Source organism: Arthrobotrys flagrans (assembly GCF_004000055.1).
Source record: "Arthrobotrys flagrans strain CBS H-5679 chromosome Unknown unitig_8, whole genome shotgun sequence".
In the NCBI taxonomy this organism is placed as follows: Eukaryota; Fungi; Ascomycota; class Orbiliomycetes; order Orbiliales; family Orbiliaceae; genus Arthrobotrys; species Arthrobotrys flagrans.
Window position 1 is genome coordinate 348428 of NW_027137553.1, and position 18048 is coordinate 366475.

Sequence of the window (18048 nt, forward strand, 5' to 3'; positions counted from 1 at the left end):
TCCACATTTCATCCAGAAGATTATATATTCAACCGAGATATACTTCTCGAAATCTACCGAAAAATGGCCACGACACCCTCAAAATGTCACATCCTCTCCCTCCCCGCCGAGCTCCAAATCCAAATCCTCCAATTCCTCCCCCTTGAAGACCAGATCCCCGCCAGCCAAACCCACCCTTCCTGGTCCGAAACCCTCCAAGCCCACACCTCCCTCCGCAAAACGCGCTACACATTTTACTCAAACGGCATCGGAATCCACAAACTCCTTTGCCAATCCGCCGGCGAATCTTTAATCTTCGAAACATCCACAAACCTTTCCTCTACCACCAAATCAATAACTTACAAATATCCTCCCCGGTCCGAATATGGTGAAGATCCAAGAACCGAAACATCAATCCCACCGGATTGTCCGTTCTTGAAGGAACCGATTCTATACCCCGGATCACCTGCAACCCTTACAATCGACACAATCCCAGATCGTACCTGCAATTCCACCCCACCAATCCTCAAGTTCACCATCAAAGAAAATATAGATGATCCTTCCGGATTAGTCCCCCGCGGAGAATTCACAACCATGGAAATAATAGCGGTTCCTATGAGGCGTGGGTTTTGACGGGAAAGTTTAGTCCGAAGGAGATTGACGGAGAGGGTAATCATTTTGCTGGTGATGCTGCTGCGTTTGATTAGATTAAGGCTAGTACGGTGGGGGCTGTGTGTATTTCATGATTGATATTTGTATTGGAGATACCTAGCCTCGGAGTCTATCGTGTTATATCAGCCAGCTTACTAGAGTACCTTCGGTTTATAACAGGCACATATCTCAACATATACCCTTTTCCAACTTGATATGACTTTTATAAAGTATACGATTACCTCATACTCCTAGGAACAATTAATTCTTTGAAATACCAATCCGGTCGACCGGTCCAAAGCCCTGTTGTTCGAATAATACCCTGAGCACCTAGGCATGGATGTCGGTATACCCGCGGGCGTGCCGATAATAATATAATCGTCGTAACGAGGTCGTTTCCCACACAACGTTTAATTTGACAACAGAGGTCCGATTTAATTTAACCAGCTGCGTAGAGCGGGCAGTTGTATATAGAATAAGACCTACTATAGGTTTAAATCGGACGATTTATATTTTATAATGAAACATCGGATCCTCAACTTCAATTCTCTATCATAAACATTCCCGTCTACAATTTCCTCCTCGGCCTCACAGCGAAACTGAGTTTTATAGCTATGGTACCTAATAACAGCAAAACTAAAGTTAGGTCAGAGAGGGTTGATCGAGTTCACGTGTTCTGTTGCATTTTTGAGCTAACGCATCTTGGCATTCTCGTTCCATAAATCGTTTTCCTACCGACGTTCTCAACCAAGTTTCCTTTGTATCACCAAATTCCCTTTGTATAACCAAATTCCCCTTTGTATAACGAATTTCCTTTGTTCAACCAATTTCCTTTGTTCGAACCTTTACACACTTATATTTCCAAGTACGCATCGTTATCTTGTCATTTATATATATACTATTCTCGGTCTCTCTCCGCCTACACGTTTTATTCCGGACATCCTCTCTACGTATAGCTGACGGGGCAGCAGTTCTGCTGCTTGGCTCCCAGAGCCTACACTTTTACTTCCTCACATTATAACAGATATAACGGCAAAACTAAAGTTTTATAGCTAATAACAGATACATTGGCAATGCACATCCACGACCTCCCCACCGAACTACACATCCAAATCCTCAAATACCTCCCATCGATCTCCGATCAAATTTCCATATCCCTGACCTGCCAGCGCTGGCAGAGCATCCTTAATGCGCCGGACTTCCAAAGAAGTCGTTACAACTTCCTCCCACCGTATAATATAGGAATCCACAAATTCTTCGACGACACTGACAACCCGGATAGCTCCGAATCCCGACTATTTACAGACCAATTTAAATCCCCATACGGCCATGAACCCGCGGCCACAAGGCTGGGCTGCGAATATAACTGTGATACCGGAAAGATCGCCAGTTACTACTACCTCTTCGGCCACCGCGACAACAATGAACAGCCCTATCCTGGTATCCAATCAACGAAATATAATATTTCCAAATGTCCATTTCTCGATGAACCGCTGATCAACCATGGCGTCGGCCCCGAAGCCAGGATCGTGAGCTTCGAAAATTCGAATAGCATGGTCGTAAACCCAATGGAAAATAGGGAAATATCAAGGTATCGCAAACTTATATCCCAAGACCCTATACGTCCCATGACCGTGGGCGAATACGCCACGGGAGATTGTTTGATCAGAACACTTCGCATGACAACATGTCACTGCGAGTGTCAGTGCTTTTGTAGTTTGTTATATAGCGGAGGACCCGGTTCCTTCCTGAGACACATGAGGTACGGAGACGTCCCCTGCGGATCTGAACTCAAGATTGTCTGGCCGGCGAATTTGGCTTCGAAGCCGTCCGTGAATGCAACTGTTCGTGAGGCTGCGAAGGCTGCGGTGGATGGAGTGTTGATCGAGCATTTGAATAAGAGAGATGCGGGTACGTTGGATCCTGGGTATAGTTATGTTAGATCCTTTGGGTTCGCTGCTGTTGTTACAGCTCCGTGGAATACGGTTTATTACGACACCAAAGGAAATAAGTCTTATTACAAAGGCAAAAGAGAGTGTAGATGGTGGGACCTCGAAGGGATTCATTATGGTCCCTGGAAAAAGGTTCACCGTAGGCTGCCGGGTGATGATTACAATATCCAGCGCCTTCAGCGTCACGAAGGAAAAATAGTAGATAGGATGGAAACTCTTCTTATTTAATTATCATTTAGACATCTCATCATGATGCCTTTTTATTTGTAACATAAATTATATATATCTACTCCTCCTTCTTCCCCAAAAACCCATCCAACTTGGTCTGCCTCTGATCCCACTTCTCACTCCCCACCCCCCCACCGGTCCTCTTCAACCCTACCAAATGTGCCTTCTCGTTGACACCTTCAATCACCACCGTCATTCCATCTTTACTCACAACCCCCTTCGGTAACACCTCAACCACCAAATACCCCGTATTCCCCCATCCCGGATGTTTCCCCTGATACCACCCCTTTTGCACAACAGGTGTAGTCGCAAGTACGGAACTCGGCGGGAATAACGCCACGAATGATTTCCAAAGCCAGGAGAGGAGCATGCCGTGGGAGATTATAGCTACCACGGGCGAAGAGTTTTCAGGCGGAGGTTCTTGGGTATTATTTGTGGGTGGGTTTTGGGATGTGAGGGACGGGGGGAGGAGGGTCGGGGTGCCTGGGAGGAGGGGGATCACGCATCGACGGATGAAGGAGTCCGCTCGTGCTTTTATGGAGGCTGGGGTTTCCATTTCCCTGAATTCTTCTTCCTCTTCTTCTTCCTCCGAAAGTGGAACTGCTGCCGCCGCTAAAGGAGTATCAACAGCTCCAGTAAGAGGGCCCTCCTCACCAGCCGTCATTTCCACGTCCGTCGTCCCTATCGTCCCGGTAGTATTCGACAAATCACCATCACCACTCCTCCTCTTCTTCTTCGGATCACCTCCACTCCCACCCGCAGCGGAACTAGTACCACTCCCAACCCCAGATCCAACACTATCACTCCTCTTCCTTTTCTTCAAATTCTTCTTCGGCGTAGTAGTAAGAAATGTCTCCCCCTCGTAGCTTCCAAAATCCTGCTCTATAAGATCGGCGTCAATCTTGAAGTATATTGATTCTCCAGCCTCCTCCTCTTCGTTATCATACTCCGCAGTCCCTTCATTTTCGGATAATATGGAAGTTGATGACGATGCCGCTGTTTCCGGGAGATCCGAGGTATTATCCTTTTCTTCTTCTGATTCTTTTGCAGAGGAGGAAGGTTTATTTCGTGATTGGGATACTCTAACCTTCTTCTGCTCTTCGTATATCGCTTCTGCGGTCTTTTTGGCTCGTGATAGTGGGGAGGAGAAGATATGGGTTAGAGGTGGGATTGTGCTGCCGATGTGGGTGGCTAGACGGGCGGTTTGGAGGACGCCGTGGGAGGTCAGGGAGGAGTCGGTTACACCGGCGCTGTATATAATAACATGTTAGGATGAATCTTTTTTTTAAAGAAAATAGAATGGACGCAGAAATAGAAACATACTAAACGTGCCGAAGGTTATCGGTGGTTTCTCCGTGGCGGATGAAGAGGATCTTCATTATTTTTATTTTATTTTTATTTATAGTGTTTTGTAATTGTATGTTCCGAGGCCAGGTATTACGTAATGGCGATGTATCCGACGAAACGAATACTAAAGAAATCCAGAAATTTTTGAAAACAAAGGAATGAAAGACGAGAATTCGCAGATAGAAATAAGAAAGGCTGACCACAATCGCACGGAGCAGATAGACAAAATGTCGTTATCAATGCACCCCTGTAAGACGGAACTCCCAAGTTCTGTGGAGTCTAGGCTGCGCGCCGAAAGATAGAGTCGTGTCGGGCCGATGATTATAAGACAAGAACCCTCCAAGCCCCGTTTACTACCCGTACTCCAATGCACAATCTGCAGCAGCTACCAATCCCGTAGCTCTGGGCACTTAGCAGTCAACCAAACGTAAAAGTAAGCCAGGGTGGGATAGCCGAATATAAACGCCGACCAAAAAGTTAACTTGAGAGCAACCGCCACCTTGCCAATTGTGTCTGTAAGGCTGAAAAAGGCGAAAAGGAAACTGTTGATATCAATGATATCTTAACTGATAACGTGGAACTTACGGGAAGGACCCATAAGCCCGGCGATTAGAAGCCTGGAGCTGAGGGAACTCGTTCACCTTGTTTAACGAGCCCCTCGAGAATTCCATGCATAGCCAACAGCTGAAAACCAAATATTATATTAACATCAACTCGCAGAAACCAACAGCACAGCGACACGTGCCCTGAATCCCTTTCCCCCATAAAACAGATTGATGGGACAAAATCCGGGGATTACCTAACATGCCCATCCCGTGTGTAGGCGTCGCGTCGGTGTGCATTGCGTCGAGTCGCCGTTTATAGCTGATATACAAAATACCACAGACAACACATGATGAACATTAACCGGCCGGGTCTGGAACGAGTTACGAGGGTATCGATGATTTCATTATGCGTCGAGTTAGGACCAATTTGTAATAAAAGCATTAAGCGAACTTTAGACTCGAAAGATGAAGTGTAGGAGACCGGTAATTGTCCAATTGAAAGCAAGCTGGTGATTATGGGTGCCAACACATATGTGCGTAGTACCTAGGTGTCGTCTATAAACGAATCACCGACTCTGGTTAGGAAAACATAACCATCACCTTGGTTTCAGTTAAAGTAGAGTCGTTCCAAGCTTCTAACCTTGTCGTCCCATTACGGCACTCCTTCGTTAACATTTCTTAAAGATCCTGTAGCAATCAAGTAATAATAAAAAACCAACGTATCCTTCTTGTGGAAAAATATATCCATTTAACCCACATTTCCTACATCAATGCGGCACCGCGATCCTGCATATATTTATACTTTCCTTGTGCAAGTGACCAGAGTTTTTATGGCTCCTTTTGTAATCCGCGATACGTATAACTATGATAGCTCAATACTTTCCATGAAGTCAGCATTTAGTAAATTTAAAGTGAATGGATCATTCATTCGAAGGTGCCAGTCAGCCATATATATCAATTCTATCGGCTAGAATTTTCATCGTTTCATTTCAAGGCTAAACGATCATAGTTCAAAATTTCCGACTTGTCATACATCTAACTCTTTCCCCAGATACACTCCTAAAGTCTTACTATAAACTGTAAACGGTAACATGGTATACATTCGACGATAAACAGCCAGAGGGGGCTCTATCTACTATATAATATGACCAAACTAAAAAAAAGCAGCTGAACGAACGCAAGATCTAAACATGTATATACTCTATTCTACACCTATGCCATATTTCCTAATGTGATATGATATAGGATGTGCTACGGATACCAGCCGTAAAATCACCTACGCCCACACCGCCAAAGCCACTCCAACCGCCACTCCAAAACTCCACATCCCAACCTCAACCCTCCCCGCCGCACTCCCGCCCCCAGCCGCCGTAGTAGTAGCCGCAGCTCCCGTCTCCGTCGTCGTCCCCGTAGTCTCCGTCGCACTCGGCCCTCCTGCCGTCTCCCCCGCCCCAGTCCCCCGATCCTCCACCTCCCACCTCCCAAAAAAATCTAAAATCAACCTGTTCGCCTGCACGACCGTCGGCTCACCCCCCGAGAGCAACTGACTAAAATTCTCTTCCGTACTCGGCCAAACATGTCCCATCCCTTCTACCTTAAAATGCTGCACAACTCCCTTTATCCCATCGCAATCCCAACTATAATGTATCGCTGTTTGATTGTATACGGTTTGTGTCATATTCGTGCATTTGTTGCGTTCGGCCCAGCCTTGGAGCCAGTATTCTATTGGTGGGGTGGGGATTGAATCGTTACGGCCGGAATAGGGGATCGTGGTGTCGTTTGTGCCGTGGAAGGAGATGATGGGGATGGGTGTTTTGTAGGGGGTGCAGGTTGCGTTTCCGCTGGGTTGGAAACCGGTGTAGGCTCCTGCGTCTGGTGCGAAGGCTGCGAAGTTAGCGCCGACGGTGGGGTCGCAGGCTATGCGGTTTAGGAAGCCGCCACCGTTGGAGATTCTATATGTATATACGTGCATTGTTAAAAGGTTATGGTTAATTGGGAGACGAGGGAGGAGTAATACCCAGTAGCATAAATCTTCTCATTATCGACACAGTAATTATTCCTCAGGTAACCAAGCAAGTCCGTCATAAACTTAAGATCTTGCTCCAATGGCGTCGTTATATTCCCTTCCATCCCTGTAGCCCAAACACCACCAAGCGCATCCGGGTATACCAATATTTTCTACCAAATATCATGTCAGTCTCCAACCCTCAAAACGCCACCTAAAAGCAAAAGCAAAGAAGGAAGAAAAAAAATACGTACCCCACCCCCCCACCTAGATGCACTAAACATCGTATCCGCCTCAAAATGGATCCCAATCCCCGGCGCGCCATGAAATCCCAAAATCACGGGATAATCTTCATCACTATCATACCCCTGCGGTAAATGTACATAAAAAGTACGATTGGTATTAGAACTTATTATCGACAACTTTTGAGTCGTTCCGATTGATGTTGATGATACGTCCTTTCCACATCCTGGTGTGTTATCATCATCTGCGATAACGGATGTGATAAGTGCATAGAGCGGGAGGAGGAGCGGAAGCAAGCGGGTCATGGCGACAAGCGAAAAGAGGGTTGATTAGGAATTATAACTATGCTGATAAAAAACTATGGGGAAGAAAAAATCCGGGGAAAGAGGGATGTATGTATACAAAATCACCCCCAGGGAATTTCAATATCCCATGCTATAACAGAGAAGAAAGAGGAAGGAGACATCCTACCCCTTCCGGGAACCGTCATGACCTGACGTTTATGTCATCTTGCAGCGACCGGGAGGCTGGGAGCACTAATCAGAAAAACCGGTTCGCATTTTCGCGCCGGCAGTTGTTCTAAGCTTTTTCCAAGGGAATCCAATTGGTCCATCGATTTCAAAAGCTGTGGAAGTTAGCGTTAGTAGGTTAAGAGAGTTATATATACTTTTGGATCTCGATTGATCTCACAATCAATTCTTGGAGATATCCGGCTGACTAATATTTCAACGTCGCCCAACTCAACTTCATCGAGTTCCATATTTTTCAGTATGAGTAAGTACATACGTGTACTTTCGTAGCTCTAATATCAAAAACACCATAACCGCCGGTGACGAAAACCCTTTCGATGAAAAGAAAGAAAAGAGAAGAAATAAACCCCAAATTACCATGGATCAAATATATAAAAAATGCCAAATACCAACTTCAAATTCACAAAAAAAAAGACAAGACTCAACGTTTTGCAGCCCTCGCTCTCCCCGCCCCTCTACCCCTCCCTTTCGGTTCATCTTCAACTTCCTCTTGAACAATTCCTTTCCTCCCGCCTCCTTTCGCAGTTGCTGCGGCAGCTCTAGTAGTCTTAGGTTTTGTTTTAGAAACAGCAGCTTTACCTTTCTTGATAGGTTTCTGCTCTTCCTCTTCCTCCTCTTCCTCTTCCTCCTGCTCTTCCTCACCACCATTCCCTTCTTCCTCTTCCTCCTCTTCTTCACTTTTTTCATCTGCTGATTTATCACCTTCCTCTTCCTCTTCCTCCTCTTCCTCTTCCTCATCATCAACTTTATCCTCCATCTCCACATCCCCATCCTTATCCTGCTTCCCCCTCTTCCCCCTCGCTGTCCTCCCCGCCTTTTTCCCTTTACTCTGCACCTCAACTTCAACCTCATCCTCCTCGCCCCCATCCCCATCCCCCCTCTCGCTCTCATCCTCCCCAAAAACCTCACTTTTAATCAAACTGCCCCTCCTACCCCTCCCCCTCTTCTCCCTCTCCCTCTCCTTTTCTTTCTCCTTCGCAGCCTCAGCAGCCTTCCTCTCCCCAATCCTCTCCGCACTTCTAAAATTATCAATAGCAATCCCAATATCCCTCGCCATCTCTCTGGCTTCCTGTGCAACTTGACTACTACTTTTATTATACATCACAGCATTGGCGAACATTCTCCATATCTCCTTTTCTAGTTGCGAGGAGTTTGTGATTGCGCCTTTGGCGTTCATGGGAGCGTTTACTACTGATGTTGTGGGTGTTGACGGGGTTGTGCCGAATGACATTGAGGGGTTGTCGGCTGTGGGCGTGGGGGTTAAGGTTGGTGTTCCTGTTGAATTTTGGGATGCTCCGGCTTTGATTAATGCTCTGATGCCTAGTTACCACAATTTCTGTTAGCGGATACTTTTAAGAAAAGGATAGAATAGGAGGGAGGGAATACTTTTGATATCTTGCGGCTTATAAACAATCCGACTATACCCTGGCGCCAACCTTTCATCCACCGGTTTCATAAACAAATTCGCATACCGATGTGCAGAAACATTATTCAACAAAGGATTGGCCCTCTGCGCAAACTTTTTAACCGCGGGAGTACTCGATGTCGGCGTCGCATTAACCGACATATCAAGGTGGAAAGGAGGTCGAGGTGTCGCTGGATCAGCTGCAGGTGTAGCCGCATCATCACGAGGGGTTTCGACAACATTAGTTGTATCCATAAGTTCCGGTTCCGTGGATGCAGAATGTTGGTGGTGATGTCTTCTGATATTACGTTTTGTAGATATATTAGTCGTAGCGACTTCACTTTCGTCTCCCGTTGTTGTTGGTTCTGTCTTTTTCTTTTGTGAAGTTTTCTTCGATTTGGAGTCAACAGGTTCCGGTGCCACAGATTCTTCCTTCGTGGTCCGTTCATCCACATCCATCTCATCAGGATCAGCGGTCCGGCTACCAACGCTACTGACGCTCTGACCGCGACGAGGTCGTGTAGACGCAGCCGTTCCACGGGTTTTACTAACCGCTCTACTGGTTTTCCCTCTTGGGGACTTCGTAGACTTCTCTTCACCGGCCTCCACGGACTCCTGTCTACCCCCTCTTATCAACTTCGTAGCCTCCTCGACTTCATCTTTATCTTCAACTTTAGAGTTCTTCCCCCTCGTACCCTTCTTCTTCCTCCCCTTGTCCAACGGGAACTCAGGAACACCCGCAGAAGCATTATCTGGCGCCAACACCGGCGAAATCTCCTCAGGCCGTGGCCGAACCGGTGACGGTGGACGTCCGGGCTGTTCATCCCGTTTCGGAGTAACAAACTGAAGAGGCGGTAATTGCGCCGGTGTATTAATAGGCGGTAATCTATTATCTTCGGTAGCAGCAGCAGGAGTAGCAGGAGGGTAGTCCCTCGGCTGTGGTGAAAACGCCGGTTGTAAAGGCGTAAACCCCGTTTGTGTGGGCGATTGCTGCTGCGCATGAGGGTACTGGTTTTGATAATGCGAGTGTGTAGGACTATATTGAGGCGGTGGCATTGATTGTGGAAACCCAGGTGTTCGAGGAGACTGGGAAGGATGTGGCAGTCCAAACGGACTATGAGGGACGGTATTATTATACCCTATAGGCGAGTGTAACGGCTGATGTTCCGAAACTGGTGAATGGTGTGGAAGATATTCAGATGATGGTAATCTCTGCATAGGGGTAGGATAAACTGGTGGTTGAACAGGTGTCCTCTGAGGTGATAATTGATGGATCGAAGGAAGGGGTTGTACAAAGTGAGGTCTTGGGGGTGAGGAATGGGGTGGAGGATATGAAGGCGTAGTCGGTGAGAATGAAGGCGGCAGGTGAGCTTGACGGGGTGTTCGAGCCTCTTCTGCCGGTCTGGGTCCCATATTAAGAGGACCTATCGGACTTTGATGGCCGTTCGAATAGCTTGCTTCATGATCATGCCTAGGATACACCGGTGAAGGTGCCATATCCGTCCTCTGTGCCGACTGAGGGAATGTTCCAATCCTTGGTCCCGTAGGAGTGAGCGGTGGCCGACCCGGAGAGCCACCGGGGATATGAGGTCCAAACTCCGGTGGTGGTTGTGGGCGCGGTCCAGACCCACTCAAACGTCTTATAGACGCCGGTGGCTTCTCGTATATCTGATAACCACCCTGAGCGGGCTCCGTAGGTTGTATAGGGGGGTATCGCTGTTGCGGTGGAAGCTGTTGTGGAGTTTCAGGTACCATAGGAGGACGGGAACCGTCACGGATAGGATCATATCCTACACGGTCCGACGACGTCTGTCGTTCCAACGGTACACTCTGAGCTGGTTCGTCAGACAGAATATTCTTCAGACTAGCTTTACTAGGCGATGGAGGTGTGGTCCGTAGCATAGTATGCTGACTCTTCTGTTGCTGCTGCCCGGAAGCCTCCACGAAGGGTTCACCCAGCTTCTCTCCCTCCACAACCACCGGTGAGACCGACTCCGGCGTCTCTTTAACAACTTCCTTCACAACAACAGCCTCCTTAGCGGCAGCGGCAGCAGCAGCTTCCTTCGCAGCAGTTTCTTTAGAAGCGGCCTCTTTGGCGGCAGCTTCCTTAGCAGCAGCAGCCTCCTGTTCCGCCGCCAAAACCCTCGCAGCCTCCTTCTTCCTCTCCTCCTCAGCTTCCATCTCCTCAATCTCTCTTGCCCTCTCATTCTCCAAATTCCCAATCTCATCTAACAACTGAGCAATTGACCTTTCATCAGCCTGAATCTGTTCCTTCATCATATTCTGATAACTCTCCCACATCCGTCTGGCAAGGTCCCTAACCGCCTTCTCTCCAATCGGTACGCTGGCTCCGGTACTCGCCGCCGGATGCGGTGGTGGAGGCGGAGGCGGTACAGCAGGTGTAGCAGCACTACTGGTAATCATTCCATTCCTCATAGCGACTCTACTCCCTCTAGGCCGTGGAGTCGTAGCAGCAGCAGTCGACGCCGACGTCACTGCCGTGCTACCCCCCGTTTCGCCATCCGTAAAAGTATTCCCTCCAAACCCTTCATCCCTTACTAAATCCCTCCACCTCTCCCGTAACGTATCGCCCGATAACCGTCCAGGATCGTAATTCGGTGAAGAAGTGAGCAATGGGTTCTCCTTGAGAGCGCTGGAGATGGCATTAAACGACTGACCCGTTTCGCCATATTGTACTACTTCTGCGCAGAGGAGGAGTTTTTCGAGGTGGTCGTAGGAGGTAGGACTTGTAGGGGCGGAGAAAGTGGCGGTGGACGGCATTGCGCCGTTTGTTAAGAGTGTGATGGACCGACTTTTTGATTGTCAGTTGGACGCGACGACGGGGGAGTGGTAGAGGTATCGCCCGACCAGCTGAAGCCTCTATCGTGTATTCCACGATCTAAAAGCCTTCATACGCGACGTCTTTTTCTCGATGAGGTCGATATTAGAGCTACTAGCGCGGCGGGGAGAAGTTTCAATGCCGCGAATTGAAAGGTAACTGAACTGACTGGTGGTTTGCAATTGGCTGGGCCGCTTTTTTTCTTGGTCGACCAAACAGTTTTTTCGTTTGGTGTTTTTCGCACAAGCTTTTGTTCCCGAAGGCCATTTCTTAACGTCATGATATCTTACCGACTTCACGGCCATAGCAGGGTCTTATTATATACAATCTCCAATATCTACAATTCATATACTAATATACAGCTTCACCTCGCGCTCTCTACCAAAGACTATAGTTATTGAGTAACTATAGTTAAGTCGAGAGTATAATATTCAATCCCACTCAATCCCAACCTCCTCAGCCAAAAGACTACTAAGTGTACTCTTATCCCTCGAATACACCCACTCCCCCTCCTCTTCAACCCAATCATACCTTTTCGGTCCACTGACAGGACTGCTCAGCCATATCTGTTTATTCGGTGGTTGTTTATTGATTACATATGTCCCGTTGGGGGTATCAAGTGTTAGTACTCCAGCCTAAATATATAAATCAGTCATTAGTTTCCACCATAACAGTTCAAGAATATGCTTAATGGAAAGAGGAAAGAATACTCACACTAAACTCAACATCAAACCCCTTCTCCTCCTCTGCCCGTTCCTCAAGCTTCGTGAAAATCTCATCCATGGTTTCATCCGCCATCTCATGGTACTCATCCATAGATATCGCCGAAGGGGGTGTATAATCCGTACCAGCATGGCATCGTGTGGTTAAATGGAATGATCTTGTATACAGTACCGAGGGGGAAGGACGAGGGATAGTTGTTTGTGATAGTAATGACCTCGATAGTGGTTTATAATATGATGTAAAACTTCTTGCGCAGATGGGTCGGGTAGCTTCTTGAGCTGCCAGACGGGCTGTTCTTGGTATTGATATCCGTGACGAGCTACAGCACCGAGGCAGCTGTCGGATAGCGTGGGTTGGTTGGAACTATAATCATTCTCGTTAACAATTGGTTCTGATAGAATGGAAAGTTCATATCCATACCATTGAGATGGATGCCTCTAACGTAAGCCCACACGACGCCCAGTCGGGATGGGTATGATATGATCTGATATCAGAAGAGTTCGATTCGACAAATGTCGGCACCCGGCAGGGATGGCGACATGTAAGAGAACGTTGGAATTCGTCGCCACAACACATATGCCCTGACCATCCTCAATCCAAGTCGACTCATATCACTGATCTTCCGCTAGATGGGGACATATATTTAGCATGCATATTCTGGAAATGGTTATTATATAGAGGCCATGTTATAGAGAGTGGGAAGAAAAAGAAGAAAGAACATGAGTACAGGCATTTGTAGTCGCTCTCTAGTAATAAAAGGACGAAACACTGAAGAACATGCATCTATAAGCAGTATCCATGCAGCCAACATCAGAAGAGAGAGAGAGAGAGAGAGAGAGAGAGAGAGAGAGAGAGAGAACAGAAAAGGGGAAAGACAAAGAATAATAGTTATAATGTGAATAAGAAGGATAAGAGCAGGGTCAAGGGAACGAAGCTCTCATGCGAGCAGGCGGAAAAGAGACGAGAATCACAGACCATCCACAAGCTGAGGTCATGGTAATAACCCAATGACCCACCTATCTAACTTTCCAACTGTACGTACGTATCTACTATATAGTATATAAAAAGGACAAGACTGTAGAGGAGAGCAATAAACAAAGAGGAGAAACAATCAGCGAATCTTATACGGTCCCTCCTTCTCGATCCCCTCCAAAGTCTCCAAAATCTCACTCCCCAGAGCGCTCGTACTACACCGACGCCTCGGCTTACCCTTGGTCCCGATCACGCCCCAAACTTCATGAAATCTAATAGTTTCATCGCTGGCGGCGACCACAAGGCATCCTTCATACTTCGGGTCGGTCGACACCGGAGCCGCCGGATCGGCCCCTCCATTCTCCGAATTCGATGAACGACCGTTCTTTGACTCCGGTGGTCCATCGGGGTACGGCAAAGCATACAGGGCGCGCATATCCCCCGTCCATGGTATCGAAACAACTTTATGACAGTCCGGCCAGGTGAAAACGGCAATTCGGATAGGGTGTTCCGGATTGGCGTATCCAAAGGTGGCCGCGATCTCTTTACGTTGATGAGACCAGACCAGGCTTGTAACTTGAGCCGAAACATTGATAGTGGCAATCGCTGAACCGGTGAAGGTATGATAAAAATGGATTCCTCGGTCATTAGATCCTCCACCAGTCGCAATCAAACTCTTCTGCCACGGACAGAAAGCAATCGCCTTGACCGCCGCTAGATGTGACCATTTATGACGAATGATCAACTCGCGGTTCGGTTCGTCAGCATCCCTAGAATCGGAGTCTTCATCCTTCGGAGTCTCAACGTCGAAGAGAATGCATTGGTTATCGTTTCCACCAGTTGCAACCTGACTAGCATCTGTCGACCACGCGATACCACAAATCTGCTGAGTATGAACTTTCATCCGCCGAACAAGAGTCATCCCGCAAGCAACGCTCCCCGGCTCGGGATCCCACTCGATGGCATAGAAGTAAATGTTTCCAGACTCATCGCCGAGCAGAAGGTCCTCGCAGCGAGTCCATTCCTTGCGGTTACCCAATCCGCGTCGTCTTGACGCGGACGGTTTGAACGAAACACAAGCAACGGCTGCTTGGTGTTGAGCTTCAGCTCGAGGGATGGATTCACCGGGCCCCCACAGCGAGATCACACCATCAACCCGGCCGACAGCGAGTATATCCAGTTTTCCAGGAGTTGACGAGAATGTAATAGCGGTGATTTGGGTTGTCGCCCATGGTTTAAACGGCTTTGATCCTCCTCTCTCCGTCCAGCCGTATATGTCGCTGCCGAGAGCAACCGCTAGAACCTTAGAAACCGGTGAGTATGCCAAAAGCGTACAATAAAAGTCGTCCCTAAGGCCGGGAGCATCGAGAACTGTGCATAAAAGTTAATACCCAAGCATTAATAGCAAATACTGGCGGTTCAACTTATCTGAACGGCGTAGAAACAACCCTTCTCATCTCATCCCTTCGTTTCTTCAACTGAGCAGCTGCAATTTCCATCTGCGGACTAGTCGGACTCCAAGTCCCCAGCTCCATCTTCATAGGAGACTGTCCAAGCCCAGAAGACCGTTTCTCAGGAGAAGGGGAAGAGTCAAAGCACATAACCTTCTCATCAAGGTTAACACCAAGAGCCAACGCAAGACGCTCTTCATGCATTTCATGCTCTTCCTGGACAATAACATCCGCAGTATCCATCGTAGCATTGACAATATATCCTTGTTGCTGTTGGCTAGAATTCGCCTGGCTATCCGGTGAGCTACCGAATAACGGTCGTGTAGGACGCCGAGTACCATAGAAATTGATAGTACCGGGCAAATGACCAACTCCGACTCGATTTGAAGAAAGAGATCGAGTACGGGCAGTTCGAGCACGAGGAGTGGGACTTGCAGAACGTCTACGAGCACGACTTCCTTCTTCGGGACGTCGGCTTGCAGGAGTATTGATACGGAATGACTGAACGGAGGCTGAAGAAGGAATGAAACGGTCTGGTGTATGGGGAATACTTCCCGATCGACTGCCAGTTCTGTGACGGAGGAGCGGAGGGGCGGTACGGACTGGAGAACCATCAAAGTATCCACTGCTTGCCCCTGGTGACAATTGGAAATTTGGTCTTGCAGGAGGAGTCATTTGAAGAGCAGGCCTGGCTGGAGGCGTCATCGAGTTCTGGGGATTTGAAGTCATTTTGAGAGATGATTGAGCTCTACTATGGCGCTATAAGACTGGATGGAGTATGGTTGAAAGGTGTATATTATTTAAGTAAGTGTATAAGAACATGAAGAGTACAAAAGGATTGATAGTAGTTAGGAAGGGTCTGAGCTTGTGGAAGCTTTGAAAATATCTTTCGGGTATCTCCTGAGAGGAGGTCTGGTGGAGTAGCTATGATGAAGGGGATGGGAAGAGACCAGGAGGATGAAGAGGATGGAGCTTGTCTGGGAGAGAGCTGCTGATAGAGAAGGGGTCTACGTTTGGTTGACGGGTACTGAGGAGATAATTGGAATTACGTCTTTGTTTGGATCTACGGTCCGCATCATGGAAATCATGTCCATAAATTCTTCTATTATTCATACCTATATTGTGGGAGGTATAAGATCTATAGATTAGATATATAAATATAGATTGAACCGATGAACCGATAATTCAAGTACTTGCTGTACACTATGATTCATATTTTAATGGAGATACCGAGCTCCCTTCTGTTAATCTTGGGCTGCTTTTTAGGCATCTGATAGAAGTTACGTCTATAAGGCAGGTCATAGCAACAGGGAAGCAGTGGAGTTGCCCCGGGAATATCGTATCTTGCGGTATAAGAGTGCGAATCAAAATCGTACAAGGAAAAAGTATTTTAAAGCAAGGAATCCACATATGATATACATACTGTGCCATGAAAGTAGTTTAAAGTGGTGTTTTTGGATACCGTTCCAATACAAATAAATATTGAGTAAACATTTATGTTTAATACTACTCTAATCCATATTGAGTGCTGTAATATATACGATACCGTATTATCTGTGCTAATACCGTGTTAAGAAGCATTACCTTTTTGACGCAGTAGGAAGTACTTGAATGATTGGTAAAATATTGCGAATAAGTACCAAAGTAATACACATAAGAGGTTTGGGAATATCAAGGTCTGGACTGTAAAGCGGATGGTGTTGACTCTGTGGTATTACAGATGTGTTGCCTTGACGCCGCCCGCAAAGCATCTCAATAGAACATCCAAGCTTGTTATAACCTATCAAGACGGATATCATGGCATATCAAAGACAATCAAGATGCCTTCAACTTCAGTCCACCTCCCGAACCCCCTATCGGCAACTTCAAACACCAATCCTCTCCCTCAAATTCTCCGCCTGCCAACTGGCCTAGCAATCCTCGAACTGCAAGGCGATATCAACTTCCCCAACCCCGAAGACTCACCTTCCAACATCAACTTCACAACAGTTGGCAACCTCATTTTCCCAGATGCCACATCTGGCTCCACGGACCTTAAAGATGTCAAACGCGTCTGGCTTTACGTTGGAAAACACCAACGATTGACCGGTGAGGTCAAGGCATTACCAAAGCCACTTGGCGTTTTGAGAAAGCGAAAGTCAGAAGGTAGACAAGCTGCTGCTGGAAATACTGCAGGGGAGGAAGAGCTTGAAATCGTTGATATTATCAAACATAAAATCATTTTCTCGAAAAGACCTGAGCCCGTTGGCGCAGCAGAGATGTAGATGATATTCTTGTCTACCGCGGTTACTGTTACACCTACGTCTCATCGATATTCATCGATAGTGTGCGAACTCGGCTGTGCCACACGAATGTTACGGTTCTTCACAGAGCAAGGTCGGGCTTAGAAACATCACGAGTATCATTCTTCAAAGGCAAAGACCGAAGAATTGGACCAGCTATGATTTCAGGAGGCACCACTGCATACCATACACCGGGATTGTTAGCTCAAGTCTTCAGCTGGTATGGGATAATGCAGGCTGTTCGGATGAACGCTCCCCGGCTGCGGCAGGGGCGGAAAGGATCTCCACACGCAATACACCAATATCGCGAGCAAAGTGGAGCATGACACAAGCATGTATAGAGAGGCAGTCAATGACATTATCAACAACATCCTCACAAAAGCCACCCCCCGTAGGCGCATCTTCATACAACTTCCCACGTATGCAAAATCAAGTGACGTTGAAACCACAACCACAACCGGTTGGATCGGAAATCGAAAAATCAGAGAGGTTCGGCTACACATTCGCCTCCCAAGCCAAGCCTCTAATTTCCAGCCAAATCAAACCAGGGTCACTTGAGGCACCGGCAAAAGATTGGGAAGGAAAAACCGAAAGTTTCAGAAACATTTGAATCGCTAGCTGCTAGCAAAAAAAGGAGTGACTGTCAGAAAACCACCCCCAGACTTTGATCAAGCCGAGAGCCTCTTAAAACCTGTCGGTCCCGTTCCTCTCAAATATCTAATCTCCTTATCATCATCTCTTAAAGTTTGTGGAATTTGCTAGCATCAAAGATCTGCCTATCGACGACTTGCGCTCCAATAGTTTCGACGCACCTCGAGGTCACGGAAAGATCCACTCAAGCTCCGAACCAGCTGTTTGCGGAACAATTGGCTCCCGCCTCCCTGCGAGTTTTTGTC

General features: G+C 47.3%; 8 protein-coding genes across 9 annotated transcripts; 3 read left to right on the top strand and 5 right to left on the bottom strand.

Annotated features, from left to right (window-relative positions):
• Positions 1–63: 63 nt before the first annotated feature.
• Positions 64–612, top strand: DFL_006606 (uncharacterized protein; the record flags this gene model as incomplete). Its single annotated transcript, XM_067636061.1, has 1 exon — positions 64–612. The coding sequence occupies one exon, from the start codon at positions 64–66 to the stop codon at positions 610–612; it is 549 nt and encodes a 182-aa protein (XP_067487716.1).
• Positions 613–1703: 1091 nt separating this feature from the next.
• DFL_006607 (uncharacterized protein) lies at positions 1704–2810 on the top strand (the record flags this gene model as incomplete). Its single annotated transcript, XM_067636062.1, has 1 exon — positions 1704–2810. The coding sequence occupies one exon, from the start codon at positions 1704–1706 to the stop codon at positions 2808–2810; it is 1107 nt and encodes a 368-aa protein (XP_067487717.1).
• A 58-nt stretch (positions 2811–2868) lies between these two features.
• Positions 2869–4189, bottom strand: DFL_006608 (uncharacterized protein; the record flags this gene model as incomplete). The annotated part of the gene is made up of 2 exons (XM_067636063.1): positions 2869–4060; positions 4134–4189. 2 exons carry the CDS (start codon positions 4187–4189, stop codon positions 2869–2871), a joined length of 1248 nt encoding a protein of 415 aa, XP_067487718.1.
• Positions 4190–5978: 1789 nt separating this feature from the next.
• DFL_006609 (uncharacterized protein) lies at positions 5979–7255 on the bottom strand (the record flags this gene model as incomplete). Its single annotated transcript, XM_067636064.1, has 3 exons — positions 5979–6654; positions 6720–6880; positions 6962–7255. 3 exons carry the CDS (start codon positions 7253–7255, stop codon positions 5979–5981), a joined length of 1131 nt encoding a protein of 376 aa, XP_067487719.1.
• A 646-nt stretch (positions 7256–7901) lies between these two features.
• On the bottom strand, positions 7902–11666 carry DFL_006610 (uncharacterized protein; the record flags this gene model as incomplete). Its single annotated transcript, XM_067636066.1, has 2 exons — positions 7902–8800; positions 8867–11666. 2 exons carry the CDS (start codon positions 11664–11666, stop codon positions 7902–7904), a joined length of 3699 nt encoding a protein of 1232 aa, XP_067487720.1.
• A 489-nt stretch (positions 11667–12155) lies between these two features.
• DFL_006611 (uncharacterized protein) lies at positions 12156–12870 on the bottom strand (the record flags this gene model as incomplete). Its single annotated transcript, XM_067636067.1, has 3 exons — positions 12156–12359; positions 12439–12810; positions 12868–12870. 3 exons carry the CDS (start codon positions 12868–12870, stop codon positions 12156–12158), a joined length of 579 nt encoding a protein of 192 aa, XP_067487721.1.
• A 688-nt stretch (positions 12871–13558) lies between these two features.
• DFL_006612 (uncharacterized protein) lies at positions 13559–15599 on the bottom strand (the record flags this gene model as incomplete). Of its 2 annotated transcripts, XM_067636069.1 has the most annotated exons (3): positions 13559–14790; positions 14927–15158; positions 15227–15484. In XM_067636069.1, 3 exons carry the CDS (start codon positions 15482–15484, stop codon positions 13559–13561), a joined length of 1722 nt encoding a protein of 573 aa, XP_067487723.1. The 2 variants fall into 2 exon arrangements, with proteins under 2 accessions (XP_067487723.1, XP_067487722.1); XM_067636068.1 differs by having other exon boundaries at positions 14927–15599.
• A 1091-nt stretch (positions 15600–16690) lies between these two features.
• Positions 16691–17134, top strand: DFL_006613 (uncharacterized protein; the record flags this gene model as incomplete). The annotated part of the gene is made up of 1 exon (XM_067636070.1): positions 16691–17134. The coding sequence occupies one exon, from the start codon at positions 16691–16693 to the stop codon at positions 17132–17134; it is 444 nt and encodes a 147-aa protein (XP_067487724.1).
• Positions 17135–18048: the final 914 nt, after the last annotated feature.